The sequence below is a fragment of the Zonotrichia leucophrys genome, chromosome 11, assembly GCF_028769735.1.
Source record: "Zonotrichia leucophrys gambelii isolate GWCS_2022_RI chromosome 11, RI_Zleu_2.0, whole genome shotgun sequence".
In the NCBI taxonomy this organism is placed as follows: Eukaryota; Metazoa; Chordata; class Aves; order Passeriformes; family Passerellidae; genus Zonotrichia; species Zonotrichia leucophrys.
The window spans coordinates 17,988,107-17,998,946 of NC_088181.1; the positions used below are offsets into that span (position 1 = coordinate 17,988,107).

Below are 10,840 nucleotides of genomic sequence, written 5' to 3' on the forward strand. Positions count from 1 at the left end.
GTGCGTGTCCTTCCCCCCCCGATGGCGAGCCCGCTCTCTGGGGGGTTTCCACTGGCCGCGCCCCCCCCGCGAGACCGCCCGGGTCAAGAATCTCCGCAGTCTGTGTCGCCGCACCTACCCCGGGCTGTGGAGGGGCTAGCAAGCAGGTTTGTGCGGCTTTCCAGGCTTCCTGCTCTTGTCAAGCTTTCTGTAAAGCCTGGAGAACTTTGCCCCAGGATTTTAGGGCTTTCCCTGAGCCGGACAACATAGTGTCTTCGGCCAGGACCTTTGTGCAATCGTCCCAAACCTCCGGATGGAGGATATCCGTGGGGCTTTCTATAGCCCCAAGCTTAACCAGTCTCGGCAATGCGAGAGATAAATCCTTAATTTTACATTCTATCCCAAACTGCGCATGCATATCTGATACGACCTTTGCATAGGATTCCATGTTCCTTGCTGGACCAGGGGCGTCCCCCACGCTGCAGTCGGAACCCGCCGCTGGCAGCCGCTGCTTCCTGTCCAGGCGAATTCCCGTTCCCCGGGCGCTGATCGGCTTCCCGGGTTTTCGGCACCAGATGTTGCCTTCTGATACAAGGCAGGCGGCCTGGTTACGGGAAACAGCACGGCGACCCCCTTCCCCAGGGTCACTCGGGCCTAAGAAACACGCGGACACCAATATGGTGGAGGATCAAAGGCCTTTATTCTCTCTTCCCGTGGGGTTTTATAGTCTAGGGGGCTTCTACGTCAGTCTGTCTTTACCATCTATGGTTAGTAGGCAATGGAGAGTTACTTGGGCAAGTGGAAAGTTACTGAAAACTGGTTCAGGGGACTACATTCCTATGTTAATTTTCTTATCTAAGGGGGCAGGGGCCCTGTCTTCCTGTAACATCACGAGATCTTCCGAACGCCAGGCCCTATCTGCTACACAAGTAGTGCAGATGACACTGCTTGAGATCCACAGGTGTGCAAAAGCAAGTGAAGCCAGGGGAGAGGAGGAAGAAGAAGACACCTACAAAGGGTCACCAGCTGCAGCAGGAGCTTGGGCTGTCCCTGTGAGAGCCCCCAGGTGCTGTGGGATGTGGGAGCTGGGCACCAGTGCAATGGGAGTTGGAGTAGGGCTGTTTGTTTGTTTGTGGCCATGAGGAGAGCTCTCCTGGCTTCCTGCATTCCTACATTGTCCCTTTGTGTCCTGCTTGCCATGTAAGTTGGCAAAAAAGCCACTTCCCTCCCGGTGTGCCCTGAGCCCTTCCCCAGCTGGGGGAGCAGGGGGTGCACACTCTGCATGTCAGCAGATCTCTCTGGTGCTCTGAGCCAACAAGGTGCAGGGAGCACCACCAGCCTTTGCTCCCCCTCTGCCTCTGTGGGCGTCTGTCCTGCCAGCACTGCGTCCTCCTGCAGCCCCTGCAGTGGGCATTTGCCAGGAAGGGGTGAAGGACACACAGTCACAGCCCAAAGAGGCTGTGGAAGAGCCTTAAGCCTCAGGTCCTGCACAGACACCTGCAAAGATTCATACTTGACACCATTTGGGTGGAAGAAAGAACCTGGGCACGTTTCTGGCTTCTCATGTGTGCTTTGACCTCTCGGAATGAGCCTCCATCAGTTAAGTGAAAGAAAAGGAAGCTCCAAAAAATCAAAGCACCATTTATTTAGAACAATTCAGACAGCAATAGAACAGGTAGAGATTTTGTGTCTTCTTTTGTGAGATGTCAAGCTCACCTCACAGACGTAGGTTGATGGATGCTCTGCTGCCTACAAGCTATTTCCAGTTACAGAAAGCAGAAAGAGTCTCTAGGAAGGACAACTGACCATGCCCTTCTGAAAGAAGAAGGGAATAAGCATATAAAATCGTCTGACATTTACAGTATATTCTATATATATATTTTCTTACAGATTTCAGTTCATGTGCCCATTCCCACCTCAGTATTCAGTTTTTATATGCACTCAGTAGGTACCATGGTCTGTCTGGACCCGGATAGATTGTGGGGGTTTTTTCTGGTTGCTTCATTAAATAGTGATTTTCAGACTGACAAACATTCTGAATGCCCCTTGTTGCTCTCCCTTCACTGTGATTAGGACAGCAGATTACACAACAGTGAGTTAGAAGGTGATTATTACTCTGTATGCTCACAAACTCATTTTGTTTGACTTTCTTTTGGGTTTTAAAAGCAAACTGCCCTCCACAGATCTTATAAATCTGTGTGTTTTCTCCTTTCAGTCTGACTTTGTTTCAGGAGCTGTGCCCAAAACTCCATTCTGTGTTCTTTCAGTTTCTCTGCTGCCTTTTGCTCCAGGTCTATTCCCAGGTATTTTTCCTCCAGGTCATACTGAGGCCAATGGACCAAGCCCTCCCCGTTGGGATTTCTGGAAATAACAGAAGGAAAAGTTAGCTCTCCATTTGCCAATCCATTGTTGTCTGACTACTCAGGTTCAGAGCATTTCAGAAAACCAAGAGCTGAGCCCAGCTGATGTGATTCTGGTACCTGAATAAATGAACAGTATTTTATGAAAATGCTCATCAGTAGAACAGCAGAAGTGTAAAAGTTGCCATTACTTTTAGATCTAAAACTCCATTGCAGATGGAGTAACTGCCCTTAGATTTTTTCTTCCTCAATTTTGCTGTTTTTTTAGAAAAGAACATTAAGAAGAGAAATTGCTTCAATATTTCTCCTATATTCTGTCAAATTTCAGGAAGCACCATTTAAGTACTGCGTCAGGCTGGTAAGTATGGTCTGGGCAGCACAGACTGAACTTGAGCTGTAATTAGCACTGTGATTCTCACCCATTTTTAGCAAAGTTGGTCCAGTATCTCATCACAGTTCTGCTAAGTTCATTTTCTTCTTTTGTAGCACCTCCTGCAAAGGGAGAGATGGAAGGGCCACATTAGAATATAACTAATGAGTATCTGTATCATTTGAACACTTCTCCTGTTTGCACTGAGGTGTTGGAGGTTTTTCTAGGAGAGACCTGCAGATGAAGGATGTAATGCAAAGTATCTGCTACTGAAGACAGAAGATGTTTATGCTCATAATAATACTTATAACATATATATGGTATGCTAATAATAAGTATAATGTCTATAATGCTCATAAAGAGAGAAATTCTATTCACAAGCCCTGCAGTAATTGAAATGAGAAGTAATGAGGGTCTAAAAGGAAGATGGAGGAAATATGGGTACATCACCAGCTAAGAATGGCTTTCCAAAGACAAAGGCAATCTCAGCTCCATGATCTGCTTTTACAAACTCTGGTACCAAACCTTCCACGGAACTCGGCCGATGTTGGAATTCATAAAAGAAGACTGGGTTGCCAGCATCTAGAGGAGACAGAAAAGTGCTGGTTTGAGAGCTGAAAATACTGCTCCAGACATGATAAACTTTCATGAATACCTGTTTTGGTTAAATGAAACCAAACTATCTCCACTGTCTCTGCATAGTGAAAAGTGCTGCACACTGTCCACACCACCCCCAGACAGAACTGTACAGCTGTTCTGAAGCTGCTGGGTACCTCTGTGGGATCTGGCCACTTGCACAGATGAGATGACAAAGTAGACATCTCCCAATGCATCCAGGAGGCCATCTCTGACCTGGGCAGGGCTTTCTGCATCCCCCATGTACTCCTTGTACACTCTGTCAACAACTTCAGATGTAAGGCCCTGAAACAGCAATGAAAAGTATTATAATGATGATGACTATTGTAAGGAGCAACAGGAGTGGGTGAGTGTGGCCTCTGCACATCCCTGGCTAATCCTCACCAAGAGCTTTCAGAGAAAATCCCCAGCTGTGTCAGAGTGTGGCTCAGAGCTCAGAGTGGAGTTACACAGCTGTGGATACAGGTGATCTTGGGGACAAGAGGGATGCAAGATCAAAGGATCAACCACCTTTAGATAAGCAGCAGTCAGTGATGCTGACTGTTCTCTCTTCTGTGCAAACACCTTCACAAGAGCACAGAAATCCTGCTGCATTTCATCAAATCCATTGATTGTTGTCGATGACCATAATTTCTCCTGTTCAGAACAAGCCTGGGCTCTGCATTTCCAAGTTCATGGTGAATCTTTGTTTCATTGAATGATCCTTGCAGGTACTGGCCCTGCTTCTAGAGTCCTTAATTCTTACCTCATAATCTTTACTTTTCTATGGAGTAGCTTCAGGAGAGCACAAAGGCACCACAAAGCCAAGAGATTTGTAAATTACAGGGAAGCAAAACCTCAAGAAACCTGAAGGAAGGTGTCAGTGCACACCAAACCTCTCGGGCTTTCCTTTCAGTGCCCAGCTACTGCTTTAGGAGGTTGTGTCCATAGGTCTCCTGCCAGACCTGCTGCTGCTCTGCGTGTCTTGCATGACCTGGGGGGATCTACAATGTCCAAGCGACCTTGTTTAGGTACTGCATCACTCCTGGATTCCCACAGAACTCCTTTTGAAGCAGAGGGGCATTTAGGCTGGGAATGTAGAGAGTATTTCCAGTGACTGGAGGTTACAGGAGTGCAGCACCTGTGTGCCTGTTTCTGCCCCAATGCAGGGAGCTGTCCAGCACAATGGCATTTCCCTGAGAAATGTGTCCCTCCAGGGGTAAAACCAGGCAGACCAGCCAAGCAGCAGCACTGGGTTATTCTGAAACTGGTCTCTTACCTTAATGACTAGTGCTATGGTGCTCTGTAAAATTTGACGTGCAACATCTTTATCCAGACCATCCACAAAAGGCGGAAATTTCATCAGCTGTGTGATACAGAGAATGATACTTACTAAAACAGCCTCAATTTATAAAATGATGTTTTAAGATCAACACTACAATTCTCTTACCATAGGAAGTCCCCATCCAAATTCACAGTTATTTACTCCTATGATGTATGGGACAGCATTGATTGATTTTTCAGAAAGTAGTTCCCTGGGACTCTTTGGAAAAAATACACCATCTACACATGTACTGATGAAAAAGATATCCTGAACAGAAAGTGAAAAAGGAAAAAGAAAGCTTCATTAGTGCATTCCTTTTACTTCCTAAAGATGTTCAGATTTTAACTGCAGTTCCAAAGAGAAGCCAAATGAAAATACAAAAAGTAATGCTATCCAAGCCATCTAAACTTTTTCTCTCTAACAGCTGTTCTGCACTAGGCAGGAGGTTCTGTGAAGATTAACATTATATTTCTAATGTTTGTGAAGCAGAAGTCATTATACTGATTTTACATCTTTCTTTAGTTAATTATGGTCATGGATGTGTGGAACAGTGGGGAAAAACCACTTCTCTATTGAAGTTTCAAAGGTGCATAAGCAATGCGATAAGAATTTTTAGGTAGGACATAATATATGATTTGATTTTCAGCTTCTCCAGAATCATCTGTGCCATTTTCTTTTCCTTGCCCTGGCTGAGCATGACAGCAAGCCACAGGTAGCTCCAAGAGCATGCAGAATGAAGGGCAGGAACCTGTTTGCACTTTTCAGGCAAGAATTCACTGCAGATCTGCAGTGCTGTTATGTCCTGAAAATGTAAAGAACGCCATATTTTACATCCACTTCAGGTTCTCCTAATATTACACCCCACCAAGGGTATTCTCTGGGATTAAAAGGTCCGCACTGTCATTTAAATGCAAGAAGAATCATTTCACCTCCATTTTCTGTGTTATCTGTAGTAGTTCTTCTTCAGTTTTTCCTCTCAAGCATTCAACCATTGCAGCTGAACTGGATTTTTCACAGCCAGAGACAGCAGCAATTTTCTGCAAGCAGTGAGAACAAACAGTTTTGGACACATTTCCTCTGTCTGGCTCTACAAGACACCAAGTGCAGCAGGAGCAGCCAAAGCTCCTGCACAAAGGATGCTGGAGCCTGGTTTGTCCCAGCTCCTGAGGGAGGGCACTGGAAGCCCTCACAATCCTTCACACCATGGGCTGGGCAGGACGGGAAAACCTCTGCCTCCAGGTTCTCTTGATACAGAAATATTCTGAGACAATGCTGGTAAATAACAGGCTGGGCTGAGAAGGCTGGGTGACATAAAGGAGTTAGAGAATAAACCATCTGCAGGGCAACAGAGAGCACATTCTACCACTCTTGGTGATGTCTTTTTGGCTGGAGCAAGAGCTGCCATTAGAGACAGCTGTCTCTTTGATGTGCCAGCTTCCAGGTTCTGGAAATTGTTCTTTGCACTTGAAGAGAAAAGAAAGGGCTGGAAGCCTGTAGTTCTCAAATTTAAAAAAAAACTGAATAAAGTTTTGTTTGTTTGCACACTACAGGCATCAAACAGGAGGGGAAGAGAAGAGTAATCAGAGTCTGATACTGTTTTCCAGCAAAAAAGTATAAGTTCAGGTTTTTTTGAAGACACTACATGTTACAATATTCCTTGGCTTTACATTTTTCACTCATTGGGGGTATTTTGGGTGTTTGAAAAGCAACACATCATTAAACATGTACTATTTACACACAAAAATACTGCCTTTAATGACTGCTTTGATTCACAAGAAATGTGAATTCACATGATTCAATATTTTGAACTGAACAGTTTAGATATATCTGGAAAAAGGAATTAAAATTACCACAAATACCCACCTGTGCATCCTCCTTAGGCTGGTCAGTGAACAAGCCCAGGGCTGCAGTGCCACTCTCTGAAATGGCCTTGTGGAACAAGCCCTTGGCCAGGGGAGATAAGACCTGTGAGAAAGCAAGGACAAGCATGACAAGCAGTGTGTTCTCCCCTGGGATTTTGGGTTTCAGTATCAGCAGGGGCCATTGGGGGCATTTGGAAAGCCCATATGCTAAGAGTGTCCCTGTGCAGCCTCTGGCCACAGCCCAGCTGTGCAAAGTGCTTTGGCAGCGCTGGCAGGGATGGGGAGCTCAGGGCCTTTCCCTCCCCTGCCCTTTGCTCCCAGGGCCTCCCAGCAGCACCCTGCAGGGCAGGTACAGATGGGATGTGCCCAAGGCAGGCTGGCTCTGCTGCAGAAGGGCAGGAAAGAGCTTTTGGCCACGGGAAGCAGGGATGTGCATGCCAGGTACTGGCTGGGCTGTGTGAGCTGTACCAAAGTGGGAGCGACTGGAGAAGGAGAGAGTCACAGCCAATGTGCTCCGTGTTGGAGTAAAGATTTTACACAATCACAGGGTCACAAACTGCAGGGCTGCACCAGCTGCCAGAACTATTCACCTCAATCACTTTGCACAAGTGGCTGTCAAAGCAAACAGAAATTGGGCAAGAGTCCACAACTCCTCCTAAAGGACTTTTCTCATGAGATTAGACTTTGACAGTTTTTGACATTGAAAAAACCACCCCAAACTAATGAGAACATTATTCAACAGATGAGTAATAACATTCTGTTACTTAACCACAACATTTGAGTATGAAAATGACACATTTTTATCATTCAAAATCTGTGTTGTTTTGCCTTGTTGTGTTGTCAAAGACCCAGGTGATGTGTCACTGTAACCCCATCCCTTTTCTCTCGCTGACTTCCCATGCAAATACTGAAAATGGATGGAGGGGTTTTCCCCCAAGTAATTACAATTCATGATTACTGGGAACTTACAAGAGCAGAAACACTGATTCCTCCTGCAGATTCTCCAAAGATAGTGACAGATCCTGGATCTCCTCCAAAATGCATGATATTTTCCTGAATCCAGCGAAGAGCCGCCACTTGGTCTAAATATCCCCAGTTACCTCGGGCATGCTCATCACCAGTGCTGCAGGGACAGAACAGATTTGTTCAAGTGCTCAATGCAAGCCAAGAGGCAGAGGAAAATACAGTCTGTGGTGTGAGAAATCATCTGCCATTGTCTACACAGAACTTCCCTCCATGACTGACAAATGGATGGCTCGGGCATCCCTGAGATTGGAGCAGCAGCCCCACAAGAACAGACCTGGAAGCTGCCTTGGCACTGGAAATTGTCCCCAGTGCTGCAGGTGCAGTTCAGAAATGTTTCTTTGCATAAGCAAGTCTTCTGCACTTCTCTTTACAAAGGCTTTGCACACATCCTTTTGGAAATCACTTGGGAAAAACTGACATCAACCAACTTACCTAAAATATCCAGCAATACCGAGTCTGTACTGAATTGTTACAACCACCACGTTGTCAAATGCTGCAAATACTGAGCCATCATATGATGAAGCTGCTCCAATAACTAATCCACCTCCATGGATCCATACTAGGACCTGGAAAAAGAAACACAGGATCAACCCAGCTCAGGTAAGAGCCTCCAGTGAGAAAAACTAGATGTAGCCCATGATACAACATTGTCTGCTATTTCACTCCTATTCTTTCAGAATACATTTCACAAATTGCAGAAATCATTCAAATCTGAGGCCTGCAGGGCCACAAACTGGCACTGCTTTTGTTAAATGTTTACACTGTGTCAGTGCCCTGTGACTTTGGACTGATCCTTTGGATTAAATCAAGCACTGCTTAGCTAAATGGCAATACAATTTTACTTGTAAAATAGGATTTTGTGTCTCTTTAATTCCAGCTAGTATTTGCTGGGACAAAGCATGTAAGTTGTTCATCACTGCAAAAGTGCCCCTGCATGTCTGCTCATGGCAGAGGTTGAAGTTTTTTGTCAGATAATTTTGCTGAAGGTGTTATAAGGATTTTGCTTACAGGCAGCTTCTGTTTTTCTCCTGTCAAAACAGGTGTGTAGACATTTAGGTACAAGCAATCCTCAGACACTTGCAGAGGAACCTTCTCTTTTCTGTTGGTTACCATATCTGAAGCAAACTGTCCTAGTGTTGGGTCCTGTAGACACCTGAATGAATGCAAAAGTAACAGGCAAGAGAATTCACTAAATCCTGCAAGCTGTGAAGAGAAACGTTTTTGTACTTCCACAACAAAGTGCCAAGCAGAAACCGATCTCCAGCACACTTTTACATTGGCATGTGAAATACACATGATAATATAAATGAATTATTTGAAGTCTCCAATAGCTTTTTACTTTGCAATGGTAGATATTGGACTTGAGATGCTAAACAGGGCCAGCGGAACAACTCAAGGGAGTGAGACATTTACAAGGTAGATTGGAATTGCTGTGCATTTCCTATGTGCCCTTTTAAGCACTTGACTCAGCAGTTTCCCGCTAACATTGTGTTCCAACATTTCCTCAGCTCCTTTCTGTCCCTGCTCCAAAGGTTTCTGGTGATTGGTAAGGGATGGCCAAGAGCTCCTGAGGCAGAGCATTGTCTGTAAGTGCTGCTCCATCTCAGCTCTCTCTGATGCCTGTCAGAGAGCAGCTGCTGGCACAGAGAGCAGCTCCCAGAGTGTCTTTAGAAATGCATCCACTGGGACAGCTGCAGGTGCAGCGAGGGGGCACCAAGGAATTTGTCTTCATGGATGGCCCTGTGAGCACATCAGAGTCCTGGAAGTGCCCAGAGTTTAACATCATGACAGGGTCAGTGGTTTGGTCATGGCCTTACATTGGTGGGTAGGAAGTGGCATCTCTGACACCTTCCCATGGCTCAGGTGGCTGTGGTTCAGAAAACCTCAGTGATCCAACGGGAGGCTTAGCAAAAGGAAGTCCCAAAAAGACATTTACAGTCTTCTCAGCTGTGTCCACGTGGAATTGGTACCCTCGGACTCTCCCGTATTTGGTCTCTGCTTCTGGTTGTTCTGTGGGACAGCAGCACAGAATCACATCACTGCTCTGGTTGTAAGTAATTGCTAGATTTGCTACTTAAATGTACACCTTTAGTGCACTTAGACAAGTAGTTTTTGTACATAAAGCTTCCACAAACTCTTATCAGCATTAATACTACACTATCTTAATGTGCTATTATATTTCACTCTTTTATTTTACTAATTTGATTATTGGTGCTTATTAATTTAAATTTGTTTCATTTAAATTTTAGTTTTAATTTTTTAAATTTTAAATGTATTCTGAGAAATTTGCATTATATCTTTATTAAATCAGTAGAGCTGACATTATTTCAGCCTTCATTTTTATTGGCATCAATATCCATCTCCTTCAGGTATATAATGTCTATTGCCTTACCAAACACACATTAGTGGTTGCATAGAGATCCTACTATTATTTTTTTTGCCCTGGGTTGTTAGATAAAAAAACATTTTAACCCCATGTGGGAAAGTTCTAACATCAAATACCGATGTGGTACTGTGGCTTCTCAGCCTCAGACGGCAAGATTTTGGGACATGGATTTGACTTTTCTTATTGTAAAGAAGGCAAGTAAAACAAATGACTGAAAGCAGATTAAAAACTGAAATGAATTTTTTATTACTGCAGCTCAATTTGTGTGCCCAGCTCAGCCCAGGGTCTGTGCCCATCTCTGCTCAATGTTTGTACCTGGCTCAGCCCAGCGATTGTGTCCAGATCAGCCCAGGGTTTGTTCCCATCCCTGCAAGGGTTTGTGCCCATTCCTGCCCAGGCTTTGTGCCCATCCCTGCCAAGGGTTTGAGCCCATCCTAGCCCAGTGTTGTGCCAATGCCTGCCAAGGGTTTGTGCCCATCCCTGCCCAGGGTTTGTGCCCATCCCTGCCCAGGGTTTGTGTCTATATCAGCCCAGGGTCTGTGCCCATAGCAGCCCAGGGTTATTGCCCATCTCAGCCCAGGGTTTGTGCCCATCCCAGCCCAGGGTTTGTGCCCATTCCTGCCCAGGGTTGTGCCCATCCCTGCCCAGGGTTTGTGCCCATCTCAGCCCAGGGTTTGTGCCCATCCTGCCTCGCTGGCCCCGGAGGCAGCTGCACGTGTCTCTCTCTCCTGCAGCCTGCCCCGGGCCGTATCCCCGGTGTTTACCTGCGGCCACCAGCGCCGCGGCCCCGAGGCAGAGGATCCAGGCCAGCAGCGCCGCGTCCCTCGCAGCTGCCATGGTGCCACTGGCCCCCAGCCCGCGGGCCGGTCCTTTATAGGCTGGGCCTGGGCCGCCTTACGCAAGGCAAACCCGGCTGAG

The 10,840-nt window shown here is 45.9% G+C and overlaps 1 protein-coding gene across 1 annotated transcript; it reads right to left on the bottom strand.

Moving 5' to 3' along the window:
* Nucleotides 1-673: 673 nt before the first annotated feature.
* On the bottom strand, nucleotides 674-10,840 carry LOC135452848 (fatty acyl-CoA hydrolase precursor, medium chain-like). Its single transcript, XM_064723303.1, has 13 exons — nucleotides 10,687-10,840; nucleotides 9,354-9,546; nucleotides 8,545-8,689; nucleotides 7,969-8,102; nucleotides 7,480-7,633; nucleotides 6,512-6,613; nucleotides 5,578-5,685; nucleotides 4,775-4,915; nucleotides 4,604-4,690; nucleotides 3,483-3,630; nucleotides 3,160-3,291; nucleotides 2,759-2,831; nucleotides 674-2,340 (listed from the first exon to the last, which is right to left on the bottom strand). The coding sequence occupies exons 1-13, from the start codon at nucleotides 10,757-10,759 to the stop codon at nucleotides 2,166-2,168; spliced, it is 1,665 nt and encodes a 554-aa protein (XP_064579373.1). The 5' UTR covers nucleotides 10,760-10,840; the 3' UTR covers nucleotides 674-2,165.

Bases quoted from the DNA above. Each gene is read 5' to 3' on its own strand.
- LOC135452848 (XM_064723303.1), bottom strand. From the start codon at position 10,759: ATGGCAGCTGCGAGGGACGCGGCGCTGCTGGCCTGGATCCTCTGCCTC. The intron at 8,690-9,353 runs GTAAGGCCATGA...GCATTCATTCAG, and splicing joins GCCACTTCCTACCCACCAAT to GTGTCTACAGGACCCAACAC. The intron at 7,634-7,968 runs GTAAGTTGGTTG...CTGTCCCTGCAG, and splicing joins GGTATTGCTGGATATTTTAG to CACTGGTGATGAGCATGCCC.